We start from the raw sequence: 16,611 nt of genomic DNA on the forward strand, positions 1-16,611 counted from the left end.
TCTCTCTCTCTCTCTCTCCATTTCTTTATTTCATTTACTTCTCTTTCTCTTCCGTTTTTTTTCCTCTTATCTATCTACCCATTTGCATATTCCTCTATCTATACATCTGTCTATTTATCTATCTATCTATCTATCTATCTATCTATCTACCTATTCACTTTTTACAGTACCAGTATCCTTGTCCTTTCTCTTTCCTTGTCATCTCTCTATTTACTTCTATTTCTTCCATTAACTCATTTTTTTCATATTATTATTATTATTTTTCCTCCCAAAATCTTTATATTCTTTTTCCATTTCTCCAGCTTTCTATGCGTCTACTCAATTACCAAATCATTATCACTTTATCCCTCTCATAGCTTCCATACTATCTTCTATGTCTTCATTTGTCCATCTTCCTATTCATTCTTCAGATCTTTATTACCCTTTTTCCTTCCCTCACCTCTTCGTGCTCTTCCGTTTCTTCATGTCTTCACTCATCTGTATGTCTGTTCAGTTTTCACATTCTTTTATTTATTCACCCTCCTACTGGTTCTTTACATTTTTGTGGGCGTTTTTTTTTCTCTACTACAGCTTTTCATGCTCTTCCATTTCTATACTTCTTCGCTCATCTATCTGTGTACTCAGGTATCACATTTCTCTATCAGTCCATCATTCTACTCCTCTACTGGTCTACTTCGAATATTATCACCTTATTTTCCCTTCCCTAGCCTCTTTGTGCTCTTTCATTTATTTATTTCTTCACTCATCTCTCTGTCCTCAGTTCTCATATTGTTATCAGTTGTGTCTCTACAATAGTCTTACATTCCTCGCGTCCCACATTGCCAAAAGCTGATATACAATCTACACGTAACTTAATGAATAATATACTGCAGTTATTAAGAGATTAAGAGAGAGAGACTGAGCTTAAGTTGATATATTACAGTTATTGAGAGATTAAGAGAGGGACTGTGCTAAATATTTCTGCTGAGACTATAAGCTTTATTTTATGTCAGGGAGGTCTGCTAAAAGTTAAAAATGGATTAAAAACACTTAAATACCGTTCCCAAACCTTTTAATAACATGAGAATAAGAGGCAAAGTTAGTTTATTTTCTTAATTGTCTTGAAAACGTGAAGAGATAAGCATGGTGGTTACTCTTGCCTCTACAGCAAGCAAAGGTTTCGGAATGTATGTGAGAGTCTCGTCTTTCTCGTGTACTTCTCCCAAAAGTAAAATCAGATGCATTAGAAAGACTTGACACTTGACATAATGGTAATGTTGATAACGTACACTATTAATTTGCACGTAAAATAGTTAATGAATGACTACTACTACTACTACTACTACTACTACTACTACTAGTACTACAACACACATAATAATAATGGTAGCAATAAGACCACAGCACTCACAAACAATAAAAGAGAATCCCAAGTAAAAAAAAAAAAAAAGCGTACAGTAATAAGAGTGTTCTCACCCACACGAACACAAACACTAAACATTACGGAATGGAACCCGTGACCACATAAGCACAAGGCAGTCACGCGCCACCCCGCCAACTGCTACACTAACGTGACGCCGCTTGCTGTGACGGCTGCACGCACGCCCAAGTGACTGTGACGAGAGAGAGAGAGAGAGAGAGAGAGAGAGAGAGAGAGAGAGAGAGAGAGAGAGAGAGAGAGAGAGAGAGAGAGAGAGAGTTTGCCTTCGTCACGGCTGACCATCGCGTCCTAACAAACAAGCATCAAATGAAGGAGAGTTTAATTAAACCCCAGGCGAAAACACGGTGAACACACACACACACACACACACACACACACATGCACAAACACAGAAGTAGTTTTATCACCCTACACTTTTTTTTCGCTTCTCTCTCTCGTAGCAGACAACAAAACATATTTGACGCTTGTACTAAAAAATTGTCTTATTCCAAATGGCAGTGGTACGGAAGGGGATGAAAGGCAACGTGGGGAAGACTGATGGAGGAGATAAAGGTACAGGCATGGGAGGACCTGGGAGAAAAACAACTGTCAGAGAGTGATGCTTATGAGCGGGCCTGGTGGGGGGAGGGCTATTAAAAGTACTCATTTCATACACACAAGGTAAATCATGTCTATAGAGAATGTGTGTAGTAGTTTAATATCCCTCTCCTCAGGCTTTGTTACGTGTTAGTGAGGTCCTCCCTAAACTTCCTTCACGTGACAGAAAACTTTGGCTGAAAGGGGTAACTTTTATAAACAATACTTCACTTTACTCCGACATAAGTACATTTACACATCACACGTATACCTGTATTCTTAGATGTACGGGAAAGGCAGACACACAAAGTCATCGAATAAATATGTGACAGTATGAGAAAATATCCATCTATATACCGGGCCGGCAATCCCGCAAGGGGTGACCCAGACACACACACACACACACACACACAACACACACACAAACACATCAAGCCCCCTGGTGGAAAGCAATAGTCTCGTTGACCACTTTACTACACCCCAGAGGTCATAATATAACATAACAGAGAAAATATAAGAAAAAAATTGTAGCACATTAATAATCACAATCCAACGAAATAACAAAGTGTGAATAATAAAATGCAAGATGGATCATTGTATTCTACCTTCACTTCCTTCGCGACACGGGAATGAAGGAAGGCACATTAACATCATACACATTCATCAGTATTCTAGAGGACCTAGTATGAGCTAAGAAATTAACGATAACACACACAACAAACCTTAGAAATTAAATGACACTTTTGGAAATAAAAATTGAAATAAAAAAGAACGATAGAAACAAGAACAGAATGGAAGAGGACACAGAAAAAAAAAAAAAGTTGGAGAATGTTAGTCAGGATAAGAGTAGCAGCAAACAGAAATCTACAACCCAAGTCCAGCAAGGATTCTACCAAATCTACAAAGTACCTCTCGCCTCCTCGGAACCTGTGTGTCTGTATCCTTATTTCTAGAGAAGCCAACATGTTCTTCCTGGAGGAGCTCTTGTCACTTCGCCGCTGAGTGCCGCTGTGCTAAGGCTGATCGACACCCACACCACCATCCAGGCAGCAGATCCCGACAAGCAGGAGGCACAGCACAGGCACAGAAGGGCTCTGCTGGAAGGAAATGATGCGTAATAAATGAAGGACTTATAAGGAGAACAGGAATCTGACAGTCTTGATAGAAAGATATGAGAAGCACTGAATATAAAAAGAGATCTGCTTTACTAAGTCCTTGCTGGAAAGAAATTATACGCAATGAGCTAGAAAATGACACAGAGAGAAGGAACATTACAATTTTGATGGAATTACATTATTATAAAATCTTGATAAAAAAAAAAGAAAGAAAAAGAAAAAATCAAGATTAGATATACTGGGAAAGAAATTACGAGAAATGAATGTAAAAGAGATCTCACAACTGAAGACAAGAATGAAGAACTAACCTATGTCTCGCTGCAATTATGATTCTTCTCGATCTACGCCTCAACAGGACAGAATCAGAAATGCTAAGGACAGATGACAGTGTTTCTCAAGTCCGTAACACATAATAAGCAATAGTATGTGAAGACCTACCTACAGATTACCCGGCTGAGGATTCTGAAAGCTTTCTATCACGTCATCGCTCCTCTCTGCCACACTGGACCTGCAAAAGAGTGTGATAAGGAATGAGAGACAGTCCGAACTTCCTTCCGTTTCATTTATTTTTATCTTTATCTATTAATTTACTCATTTAATTCTTGTATGCGTCTGTGTAATGGCGCAAAGATTATGGGAATGAGTTAGTTTCCTGTGACAAACTGTAAGGAAGAATGTCAGGAATGACTCTATTTCTCATCAGTCAGTCATTCAAGTCCATCTGATTCACGAAAGACAGATAAAGCAATAACATTCTCCTCCACTTTCTGCACCATTACTCCTTCCACACAACCCCTGGAAAGGAATGTGTATTAGTCAGTCACTTAAGCACGTATAAATGTCACAAGTGCAAGCAAGCAACTTTCCTTCACTTTCCAGCCAATTACTCCGTGTACCCCAACTCCTTACCTCCTCCTTCTCCTCCTCTTCCTCCTCCACACTTGTACGTTGTTCACGCCGTGCTCGCAGAGAAAATTCATGTCAAACTCACAGTGGAAGTCAGCCCACTGGTAACCGAGGAGGCCGCCGACCAGATACATGCAGTGCTGGTCCCCGCCGCTGGGCTGAGACGGGCCCCAGTTACTGTAGCTCACCAACTGACCTGCAGGAGAGGCGACGGTTTGTGATAAGGCTTGGACTACGTATGGTGATGAGGGGAAGTAACACAGTAGCTGTCTTCGTGGGTTTCTTCTTTATAATGTGCGTGATGTGTTTGTTGGGCTGAGGTGATGGATAGATGGACGTGTTACAGGTAAGGAATTAAAGGAGAAGGATAAGGATGGTAAAGGAAGGTAAGATTGATGTAGATGGAAAGACGTAATAAAAGTTGCTGGAATAGAGAAGCAGGCGGCGAAGGAGAGGGGAAATGGTTATGAGAGAGCTTAGTTTTGCAGGGGTTGAGGGTAATAATCACGATGAGGAGGAGGAGGAGGAGGAGGAGGAGGAGGAGGAGGAGGAGGAGGAGGAGGAGGAGGAGGAGGAGGAGGAGGAGGAGGCGGAGGAAGAGGAAGGAGAAGAATGAAGGGAGGGAGGTTGAACAATGAGGGTGGCTGAGAGAGAGGTAGAAAGGATGATAAGAACAGAAGTGACAAAAATACAATCGAATCACAGATACCACTTACACAACAACAACAACAACAACAACAACAACAACAACAGCAACAACAACAACAACAACAACAACAACAACAACAACAACAAAATCATCATCACCATCATCATCAGCAAGCAAACAGCAAGCAATCCACCCCAATCCAATCCAACACCACGCCATCCCACCTCCCCCCACCCCAGCCCAGTTCAGTCTCTCCCACACCCGCACACGTAGTCAGTCACGTCTCCAGCGGCCAGCCAGTGACATCCGCCGCCTGCTGTGTGCCGGGACGTGCTGGTGCCGCTAGGAAGAGTACCAACATAGAGAGCCAGGGAGCAGGAAGGCATTGGTACTGGTAGAGGTGTAGAGGTATTGAGGTGCAGCGTGATCCCCCGCAGCACTCCCTCCCTTCCCTCACTGCCTCCCTCTCTCCGCCGCTCATTCCCACGCAATAAACGCAGCACAGTGGGAAAGTAATCAAGCTGGAGGGTGTTCCTGCCTGTGTCTGCCTGCCCTGCTATCCAAATTAATTCCGGGCCGTACAATGAAGAGTGATGTACATTTTAAAACTTTTCACTGCTTCGTGGGGCGAATGGGTGGACTGGAACTAGCAGTAGCTTCCACGTATCTTTTTTTGGTTTTATTTATTTTTTTTTTTTTAATATTTGATGCAATGTGGCGGAATTCGATGGAAAATGTGCTGAAAAGTTTCCCAGTCGTGGTGAAGTGTAATAAAAAGTTTGGAAAATTAATCTGCTTATTGAATTTTGCTTTCCCTCCCTCCCTCTCTCCCTCTCTCCCTCCAGTCCCTGCCTTACCTACCCTCCCTCCAGCACCTCCCGTCTTCCCTCCCTCCCTCCCTCCCATGCCTACCTCTCACAACTTACCTCCTTCCCTCCCTCCCTCCCTCCCTACCGTTCCTAGCTCACCTATCCTCCCTCCCACACCATACCTCTCTCCCTCTTCCCTCCCTCCCTCCGTGCCTCACCTGCCTCTGAGACTCACCAGTAGGGAACCACGCCCACTTTCCGTTGTGCCCGTTGTCTGAACCGCCCACCCACACGCCGCTGTTGTGGTTGCCTGCGGGAGGGAGAGTCAGTGTGTGTTACTCCTCAGTCTTTGTGTCTTTATTCAGGACACTCTGTTACTTCACTCATGTACATTTAATTCAGTCATTATACTACTACTGCTACTACTACTACTACTACTACTTTATTTTCAATGTAGATTTTTATGTAAATTTAACTATCTTAACCTAACAACATAACACGACATAAGCTGACCTAACCTAATATAACCTAACTCAATTTAATCCAATATAACATAGCATAGCACAAAGCAGCACAGCACAACATGACACAATATCACATAACATAACATAACATAATCCATCATAGAGAGAGAGAGAATAAATATTAGGTGAGGAAACATCACCCTATTGCACACCCATAAAGGCATGATGGACAGCCCCTCCACTACATACCCGCACCCTGCACTCGCCCTTCCATTCATATCAATACCGCCCGTTGTGAAGCCGCCCCCAAATCACCGTGTTTTAGTGCAAATGCGCATCAGGTGTCGGGGGGAGGAAGGAGTTTGCATGTCCCCTGTCTCGTTCCCTCTGCCATGAAGGGCGGAGTGAGTGGCGAGGGACGAGGAAAGCACTCAACAGGTGTCTCATGAATCTCCCTGACTCATTGTGTTTATTTACAGTGTGGATTTATGCAAGGAATTTCAGGGCTTACTTCGCTGCCTCTTATATTTTTCCCGTCCTTTGCATGCTTGCTCTCTTTCTTTGTCTGGCCTTACGTGGTCTCTTTTTTTTTTTTTTTTTTTGGTCTCTGTCTCCATCTGTCTGAACTCCTCTTTCCTTCCCTTCTCCCCCTCTCTGACCTTTCTTTCTTCCCATCCTTCCTTCTCTAAATTCTACCCTTACTACCTCTCTTTCACTTTCAAAATTCTCCCTTCTCCCCTCCTACCATGCGTCTTCCCTCTCTCTTTCATCCCCTTACAACTTAGCTGATCTTAATATATCTGTATACAAACATAAGAACATAAGAAAACAAGGGAAACTGCAAGAAAACCATACGTACCACCTATAGTATTTTCACCTTCCATCCTCCTTCATAAATCCACCTAGTGTTCTTTCAAAGTTCCCTATTGACTCGGCACTAACAACCTGATTACTAAGTCAATTACGTATCACTCTATCTCTTACTCACCGTTCATAGTCAGCCACTTCTTCACATGGTGATTCTCCTCAGCTGTCTCCAGAGTAGCGAGGGACACGCCGCGGCCGAAGGAGTGGCAGAACTCAGCGGCGCGGTACCAGTTGAGGGGGAAGTAGCCGTAGAAATAGCAGCGGGACCCGAGCTTCTGGAAGGCCATGGGACACAAGGAGTCCATGCCCAGGAGGGAATTGCGGCTGGAGGCTGTGAGGGAAGAGAGGGAGCGAGAGGTTAGTTGAGATGAGGGTAGATAGATTGTAAGGAGGTGAGTTGGAAGGAGGATGGATGGAAGGGAAGGAAGATGATTAGTTAGGTAGAGGACTGAAGGATCGGAAGAAGGAAGGGAGAAAAGGACATGGGGATATTCAAAAAAAAAAAAAAAGAGAGAGTAAGTTTATAAGGAGGGAAGATCGAAGAAAGGAGGGAGGAAGGGAAAAGAGAAAGAGGAAGAAAGGGAGGGAGAAAAGGAAAGGAAGAGAGAGGGAAGGAAAAAGGGATGGAGGGAAAGGAGGAAAATGGAAAAAAAAGCCGTAAATCGTAAATAAGAAGAAAGTTTGACAGTCACAGAACTTGTCTTGCATTACTTGAAAGAGACAGAAGGACGGAGAGAGGCAGAGACAGAGACAAACAGAGACAAAGACAGGCAGAGAGACACAACACAAACATACACACACACACACACACACACACACACACACACACACACACACACACACACACACACGAACACTGACAGACAGATACAGAAACAGATACATATAGAAATACAACATAAAAAGAGAAAAAGAGAGTAAAAAAAATGAAAGTAACGCCTACATTTTCATCTCGCAAGTAGGCTAACGTTACGGTGAATCTGAAACTGTGAGAACAGTGACGCAAAAGAGTGAAGCACAGCGAGCGACACTAGACAGGTATTTCATCAGCACGCGAACATTCTCACCTGTACGAGTGTATGCTGTTAGGTGAATTACTTTTCTGATTTACTTTTCTTTTTTTTTTTTTTTGACACTTCATTATATATTTTATCAGACTTTTTATGTCCTTTTTTTTTATTTTGATTTTATGTTTATTTTCTATTAGAGTTTGTTTATTTTTGTTTATTAATTTATTCATTTGTCTATTTATCATTTATAAGTGAAGGACACGAAAAGAACATAAAAATAAAGGGAAAAAAGCTCAATACAGTGAAAAAAAGATGAAAGAAAAAGAAAACAAATATGACATAAAAATGGGAAAACTAAACAGGATGCTTCGGAAAAAAATATAGAAAGTAGGAAACAAAACACAATACCAAACCTGGAAAGTTCTAATTCAACACAATCTAGAAAAAAAATCAGATAAACCGTAAAACAAAAGAAAGGAAAAATACAGCATTAAAAAAAAAAAAGAAAACATTAGAACATTGGAATTATAGCTCAAAGCAATCTAGAAAAAAAAAGAAAAAAAATACAGAACACAACATAGGAAACAAAAAACGAAGAAAACTACACAAGAAAAAATAGAAAGTAGAAAATCATGATAACAACATGACAATAACGAAAAAAAAATAAATAAAGAATTAAAAAAAATAAATAAATAAAACCATCATTTCCGCAGGTAGATTCGAACCGCCGCAGAGCAGGAGGCGCCACACTGAAGCTCCCAAGTCATTATTAAAGCGTTTCCTAGCATGACACTCACCTTTTCCTCTTAAATTTGAAGCATATGAATAACTATGGAAACTAATATCGACTCTTTTGTTCCCTCCTGTCGATAAAAAAGTTTCGTCCAATCGCTAAAACTTACAATCTCTTGCTTAATCGTTAATCTCCACTTCCGCACGCTATGAACCTGCAGCACGATCTTTCCCAGAGTTCCCAAGCGTTCATGACGAGGAATTATTCACACACTGACCTTCCAAATACCGGCCATGCTCCAGATGCTACCGCTGTGGGAGGAGGAGGAGGAGGGAGAAGAAGAAGAGGAGGAGGATAGAAAAAATAGAAGACGAGATGGAGGTGAGTAGGGAAGCGTGTCTTTGTGGTGGCGTTTCGGTGTATGCTCCCTGTTCTCCCCCCTCTCCTCCTCCTCCTCCAGCTCCTCCTCCTCCTCCTCCTCCTCCTCCGAACGCGAGCCGCCGACAATGTGCGAATTTAATGACCGGAAAAAAAGAGGGTGAAGAAGAAAACAACTACACCTGCGTGGTTAAATAAATGCGAGGTGAAAGATGCGCAAGTACGTAGAAGGTTAAATAGTAAGATAAGAAAGTAAGGCATCTGGTTTCAAGAACATGGAGACTCCGGCAAATAGAGAAAGTGATTAAAGAAGTGACTACTGTTTTGTCAAGTGGATGAGTCTCTGTGTGTACTTTGTTGTTTATTTATATTTTTACTTTCTCTTTTTATATACTAATTAAATCGTAGTATTGATTTTTGAAGTGAGTGAAAGTGTGTACATGATACGTCAATTTTTTTTTTCTTTTCATATAGATGTCTAGTTTAATTTAATTCAAACTATATTGATTTATTCTTATTATTTTTCTCTTAATCTGTGGAAAGTTAAGAATGCTTCATTTTTTTTTAAGAATGCTCCAATTTTTTTCCTTACATTTTTTTTTTTTCATACAAGTATTCAATTCGACTTAACTTAATCATATACATATTTACTTACTCTTATTACTATTCTCTTACATTTGTGGGAAGTTACAAATGCTCCAAATTCTTTACATCTTTTTTTCCATTTTCTTTTTTTTCTCTTATTTTATATCTGCCACGCTTGTTAATTTAAAAGGTCACACCGTTTTAAGCTTTTTTCTTCTTCTTTTCTTGCTTTTTACCTTCCGGCGCGCCGCGAGTAAGGAAAAAGGAGGGAAGAGAAAGTATGATATATGGCTTGGCTGATCAAAAAAAAAAAAAGAGAGAGAGAGAGAGAGAGAGAGAGAGAGAGAGAGAGAGAGAGAGAGAGAGAGAGAGAGAGAGAGAGAGAGAGAGAGAGAGAGAGAGAGAGAACTGTAAAAAGAATAATGTCCACGATTTCCCAACTGTGGTGATCGTGTTGAGCATGTACAGCGTAGGATAGAGAGAGAGAGAGAGAGAGAGAGAGAGAGAGAGAGAGAGAGAGAGAGAGAGAGAGAGAGAGAGAGTCAAACAATTATTATCATGTCTGAAAAGAAAAGAAAGGAAAAGAGAAGAAAGAATGAAAGAAAGAAGGAAGGAAAGAAAACATGAAGGAAAAAAAGGAAGAAAACAAAAAAATAAAGAAATAAATAAAAAAAGAAAGAACACACACACACACACACACACACACACAGATAATCAACCAATTAGTCACTCAATCAGCCAGTCAGTTAGTCAGTCAGTCAGTCAGTCACGATTCTACACTCATCAGTAGCGGGAGACACAAAGCCAACGCTATACAAACACCGAGGCTAAGGTCCTTCAAATCTCCCGCTAGCTTACCCACGTCCCCCCCCTTCACCTCGTCTTATAAGGACCATATTCTGAAACGCTCTGTTCTCCCACCACTATTATTTTCCAAAGGCCACAGAGATAATTAACCGGTTTCTCAAGAGTGTTTCTCCCATTGATAATGTAGAAATCTTGTTAATCTGTCACCAGAACCACAGAAACTCCCTTAAAACGGGACAACTTCAACTAGGGCCTCTTGAATTTAGTGGTGGTGCGGTGCATAAGTATCTCAGAATATGGTGCTCAATGCCACGTTAGGGTCGCCTTTGTCTTATCGCCCTCATGTGTGCGTGTGTGTGTGTGTGTGTGTGTGTGTGTGTGTGTGTGTGTGTGTGTGTGTGTGTGTGTGTGTGTGTGTGTGTATTACTCAGGGCCCAAGATCAAACATGGAGAAAGGTAAACAGAGAGAGAGAGACAGGTGTGGGGGTGGGGACAAGAAAAATAAATAGAGAAAGAGAGGAAAATAAAAATAGACGGAAAAAACTCATTTGGCGTAGATAAAAGAGACCTCGATTCGGTTCACAGTCGCGCCGGAATGCAGAAACAAAAGAGCATCTGCGTGTATTTGCTTATCCAATGTTATGAAAAGGCACAAATCGTCTATTTCAGCAAACAATGGCGCCTGTGTTTACCCGAGCATCTGGAGTGACCGATTACACGTTATCACTGATCAGTACGGACAAAAACACGTGTTTAACTGGAGTACTTGTATTGATAAGGAACTGAGAGATACGTTGATGAATACATGGATATTGGTATTTCAAATAAAGTATTGCACATCAGACTAAATAAAACCAGATGAAATATAATACAATAAACATTGAAATAAACAACATGCAATACGTAGAAAACAGGAGAAAAAATAAACAGGAAATACACGTGACAAAATACAACACACTCAACACAAAACTAAACAAAGCAAATAAATACTCACATGACATAGAGCGATTTGTCCGGCACTCCACAGGGCACGCGCTGAACAGCACCACCATCACCACCACCACAGCAGCTGCCATCTGTGACCGTCCCTGCCTCCCGTGACATCCTGCCTGCCTTCCACCTCGCCCGCGTCTCTTCGCAGCATCACCAACACCCCGGAAGCTACTGAAGGCCATGGTGCAGACACGTGATGCTTCTGTACTTATCTCGGTTACAACTGCGCTGTCTCTGCGCCTCTTTTGTCCTACTGTGACTCCCTGGCGTGTCCCGGACTAGAGGAGCACTGGAGAAGACGCGTGCTGCAGTCAGGACTTATGGCCTTGTGATTTGTTTTCTATTTGCCAAGCCCACAAGTTTGTTTGGCCTTTCACTACAAACACTCGTCATACTTGAGGGTGCCTGCTTCACTGGGGATCTGGGAGGGTTTCAGCCCCACACACATGCGCATATACACACGTACACGCACGCCAGGTCATTCGTGTGCACGTGAAGGAATGTTTAGTTAGTTGTTTAATTTTTCACGTGCTTATTTTGTTTATCACTGTTTCAGGCTTCGATGTTTGGTTAGTTAACTGCCACGTATAGAGTTGTACCAACTTCCCTTGTTTTCCGATGCTCTTTTGTTCTCAAGACGTAGAGTAATAAAGTTCTCTTATGATGTATTAGAGTTTATGTAGCTTATCCTCCTTCGCTTGGATGATGTTACCTCTCCCCATGTTCCATCTGTCAGCGGGGAGAGAGAAAGGAAAGGATAGGTTGATGCACACGTTATATGAAAATGGAAATAGTGATGATCGAAGAATTATAGAAGGTAATGAATCGCTTCCTGCATGAAAATAGTGGATGTTGATTGAATGAAATGTAATTCCCGGAGCAAACACGAAGCAAATATTGAGAGAGAGAGAGAGAGAGAGAGAGAGAGAGAGAGAGAGAGAGAGAGAGAGAGAGAGAGAGAGAGAGAGAGAGATTCTGGACCATAAGAGCATTAGGAGGTCTCTGTTACCACACACACACACACACACATACACGCAACATATGGTACATTACACGCAACACATTTTCACGTCAGTTTGTTGGATATATGGAGTAAGTTTTCCGGTCATGGCTTCTGAATGACAATGATGGCTGATTGGTACAACACTAATGATAATGATGATAATGACGGTGGTGGTGGTGGTGGTGGTAGTGGGAGTGATGGTGATGGTAATGGTGATGGTAATGATGATATAGTGTGTTGGTGATTATTATGAGTAGTAGTGGTAGTAATGGAAGTAGAAGTGGAAGTGGTAGTGGTATTATTATTATTATTATTAGTAGTAGTAGTAGTAGTAGTAGTAGTAGTAGTAGTAGTAGTAGTAGTAGTAGTAGTAGTAATAGTAGTAGTAGTAGATGTTGTTGTTGTTGTTGTTGTTGTTGTTGTAATAGTAGTAAAAGAAGAAAAAAAAGAAAAAAGAAAAAGAAATTATGATGATGATGATGATGATGATGATGAAGAACAAGAACAAGAACAAGAACAAGAAGAACAAGAAGAAGAAGAAGGAAAATGAAGAAAAGTCACTCTAGTAGTAGTAGTAGTAGTAGTAGTAGTAGTAGTAGCAGCAGTAGCAGTATCGGTAGTAGTAGCAGCAGCAGTAGCAGTAGTAGTAGAAACTAGTAACCACAATTGAGGTTGAGTGCCAGAGAGGCGGCAGGTGTTGATGACGTCACCACTTCTACGATGATCAATAATAAGATAAGACCAGAAGAAATAAATGAAGGACGTAATACAATGAGAATCAGGGAATGCTCATTTTAATTAAACGAAAAGAAATGTGTCATGGATAAGGAATATAGAAAAATAAAGGAATGGAAGGACAGAAGGAGAAAGAGAAGAGAGAGAGAGAAGGGGCTGAGAGATAGAGAGAGGGGAAAACACGGGTTTATTAGAAAGAAAGAAAGGATGAGATACAAAAAATACACAGTAAAAGGATAAAGAAGAGAGACAAAATGAGGGGAAAGGAGAGGAAAGAAAGGAAAGATGGAGAGAAAAATATATATATAAGAATAAATTACAACGAAAGAGAAAAACATGAAAAGATATGGAATGAGTGATGCAATAAAGAAAAGAGACAAATAAAAAAAACACAAGAGAATGAAAAGAAATAGACAAGAGACAGAGAGAGATAGACCTCTTTTAAATGAGTAACATAGGATAGTAATAATTTTTAGCTTAATTAAGAACACTGCTCATTTTGTAGTAATATCATGTTATTTTATCCCCTATGTGCGTGATGCTTAAATAAAAACTAAACAAAAGAAGACATTGAGGGTTGTAAAGGAAAGAGGAAGTCCGCCTCCTCTCATTACTCATCCTTCCTGCCTGCCCTTCTAATCTGTACCAGCCGCAGCCAAGACCCTCCTCCCTCACGAGTGTTGTCTAACCACTCCCCTCCCCACACTAATTAACTCACTCCTGCCTTTCCTGTCTGCCTGTCAATCCGCTTTACCTTTGTTTTATACCGCTTTGTACCGTTCATGGCATTTTTTTTTTTTTTTTTTTTGCTCGTTGTCTCGCGCTTTCACGTGTCAGTTGTGTTCTTTCTTGTGTCCTTTGTAACAGTGATGTGCATCAATACCTCCCGATGCTCACTTGTCATGGCGCCGCGGCATTGTGTAGGGAAGCCATAATTTATAGTGCTTGTAATACATGTATCATTACTGACATTATTATTATTATTATTATTATTATTATTATTATTATTATTATTATTATTAATGTTGTTTTCATGCTCACTTGTTATTACACCACAGCATCACGTTGGCGAGTCGTGATTTAAAAGATACTTATAACATATGCACATATTATTGTTGTTAGTAATATTGCTACTGCTATCATTGTTATTTATTTATTTCTCGCCTGGTGCTTTAAAATTCAAAAGGATTCTACCTCAATCAGTCATTTAGTGGCAAAAAGAGTAAAAAAAAAAAAAAAGAGTGACGCTTTAGTCAATTAATTTATCGACTAGCAAGAAAAATATAGATGTACTCTAAGATTTTTTTCATCTTATAACTTAAATGTCACTCGAAGGTGACATTTAAGATAAAATTACAACGAGAGAGAAAAACATGAAAAGATATGGAATGAGTGATGCAATAAAGAAAAGAGAGACAAATTAAAAAACACAAGAGAATGAAAAGAAATAGACAAGAGACAGAGAGATAGACCTCTTTTAAATGAGTGACATTTAAGATAAAATGATAATATATTAATAAATAAGAAAAACAAATATAAATAAGCAGAAACACTACAGTAAACATTTCCTTATTACACACTTCATTCAACTTCAATAGACACTTCAAAAATAAATTAAAAACATGAATTAACACCAATAATAACAACTACTACAATTACGAGACAAAGAATACAAAAAAAACTTCACTACCCTTCAAGACGCACACCAAGCAAAGCACGCACACCATGATGAACAAAAGATAACAACAAGAACGACAATACGATACCACACACAAGCAAGCGTCCATCACCTGATCACTTTGCCTCGTGTCGCGTGGCGGGGAGTGAGCGTCGAGTAGGTGACATCAACAGAGACTCAGACGAAGAAAGGAGGGTCGGAGCGTGGCGCGGTATTACCACCCCTCCCAGAGGCAGCTCCTATACTGACTGATGGTAATGACGGACTGAGTCAGAACCCAGAGGCAGCCAGCAGTTCTCGCTGCTTAGAAAGTCTTCCTGCATCCTGGTGACGAGCGTGTGGAGGCGCGGGATGCGCGCCGCAGTTTCTAATTACCGTGTAAAATGTCGACGCGGTGACCGATTGGCGTTTTCAAGGGCGAGGCTCGAGGCTGGTTAGTCGTTCGGGTTATGACGTGATTACTGAGCTCTTATCTGCTCATTTCTCCTCGTGGAACTGGAACGCGCGCACGAAACACCTTCCGGAATTATCTGCCGCCCGTAACGGAAGTATACGTGTGTGTGTGTGTGTGTGTGTGTGTGTGTGTGTGTGTGTGTGTGTGAATCTTGCCCACCCCGTGCAGTCTCACCTCCCTCTCTTCCGAGTACTTCAGTTTGTGCTTTGAGAGGCTTAATAGGTTGTTTTAGCACGTATTGGTGTGTGTGTGTGTGTGTGTGTGTGTGTGTGTGTGTGTGTGAGGTCCCTTTGTATCTTACGCAGCCATCTATCTAACTTTCTTTCGTTTCCGCTTTCCTTGTCAAGGTGTCAACTTCCCGCCCCCTCCCTCTCTCGGCACTTTCCTCGACACCATCACGCCCAACACGCTCTCCTCTCCTCAAGATCAACACGAACAGCGTCCTTTTCCGGCACCCTAGAGCTTTCTTCACGCGCGTCCCACAGACACACTTACCCTGCCCTAGCTTCCTCCCTACTTCCGAACATTGTTAAAGAGAAATAGGGAAAAAAATGAATCTCCATAAATAGATCCACTCTTTGGCCCTAATTCTGCATCGGTTCTCAAGGTTAGCCTCGCGCCTGTATATTTACCTCTTCCCCGCGGGGCGCTTATGCCATATCGCCTCTTTCCCCCGTCTTGCTCCTTTGACCTCTCACTCTCTCTTCCGACAACGTTGTAATGATCTACGTTCTGCTTTCTCTTTATCATTGGCGATCCGTCAGCGGCAAGTCTTCGTACACTCTCACTGCCTTTATGGCTTTATGCTTTCCCGATGACTGGAAAAACCTCCGAAGCGAAAAGGAAAGTAGTACATAATGTGGTATACTGTTTACGCACGCCTGACTCTTTGGCGAATCGTCATAGCGCTCTGCTTTCTACACCGGCTGAAAAGTGCATGCCAGGCGTGCACGAGTCGTGTGTACTGAGGTCACGGTCATTAGGACGTGTTTTACATTCGTACCACCCGTGCCGTGTGGTACTATGGCAGTAATTTCTTCAGGCACGCTATCTGTTTGCCCAAAGCCCCAATGAGTCTTGAGCCTTTCATCCCGTGTTGTGCGGTCAGCCCATCACGACCCTATGCTCCAGTCTAAGTGTGTATTCTACTACTGTCTCTTGTACCCTTGGTCAATGGGTCACGATGAGGGTCAGCGGGCCGCAGAATCGCCACCGTGACCATCAGCGCCACCAGGTCATACTTATTTATTTATTTATTTGTTTTATTTATTTATTTATTTATTTATTTATTGTTTGTTTGTTTACCAGCAAAAAACTTTCAGTAATTTTTTTTTTTTTCATAGGCTCCTTCGTTCCGCTTATCTTCCGCAAGCAGACCGATGCCCGTCACCCACAAGCCTCCTCCCCAGCGTCCCTATTACCGGCAGGG

General features: G+C 41.5%; 1 protein-coding gene across 3 annotated transcripts; it reads right to left on the reverse strand.

Annotated features, from left to right (window-relative positions):
- Nucleotides 1-1,036: 1,036 nt before the first annotated feature.
- On the reverse strand, nucleotides 1,037-15,154 carry LOC135104263 (perlucin-like protein). 3 transcript variants are annotated; one of them, XM_064011454.1, is made up of 7 exons: nucleotides 14,841-15,154; nucleotides 11,314-12,041; nucleotides 6,928-7,137; nucleotides 5,711-5,785; nucleotides 4,021-4,213; nucleotides 3,550-3,619; nucleotides 1,037-3,090 (listed from the first exon to the last, which is right to left on the reverse strand). In XM_064011454.1, exons 2-6 carry the CDS (start codon nucleotides 11,492-11,494, stop codon nucleotides 3,550-3,552), a joined length of 729 nt encoding a protein of 242 aa, XP_063867524.1. In that variant the 5' UTR covers nucleotides 11,495-12,041; nucleotides 14,841-15,154; the 3' UTR covers nucleotides 1,037-3,090. The 3 variants fall into 3 exon arrangements, with proteins under 3 accessions (XP_063867524.1, XP_063867523.1, XP_063867525.1); XM_064011453.1 differs by having other exon boundaries at nucleotides 1,037-3,093; XM_064011455.1 differs by having other exon boundaries at nucleotides 14,822-15,154.
- Nucleotides 15,155-16,611: the final 1,457 nt, after the last annotated feature.

This window comes from Scylla paramamosain, chromosome 10, assembly GCF_035594125.1.
Source record: "Scylla paramamosain isolate STU-SP2022 chromosome 10, ASM3559412v1, whole genome shotgun sequence".
In the NCBI taxonomy this organism is placed as follows: Eukaryota; Metazoa; Arthropoda; class Malacostraca; order Decapoda; family Portunidae; genus Scylla; species Scylla paramamosain.

Excerpts from the sequence above, each read along its gene's own strand:
- LOC135104263 (XM_064011454.1), bottom strand. The coding sequence starts at position 11,494 with ATGGCCTTCAGTAGCTTCCGGGGTGTTGGTGATGCTGCGAAGAGACGC. Across the intron at positions 5,786-6,927 it reads GAAGTGGCTGACTATGAACG|GCAACCACAACAGCGGCGTG; the intron begins GTGAGTAAGAGA and ends TCCCTCCCGCAG. Across the intron at positions 3,620-4,020 it reads AAGAGGAGGAGAAGGAGGAG|GTCCAGTGTGGCAGAGAGGA; the intron begins GTAAGGAGTTGG and ends ACTCTTTTGCAG.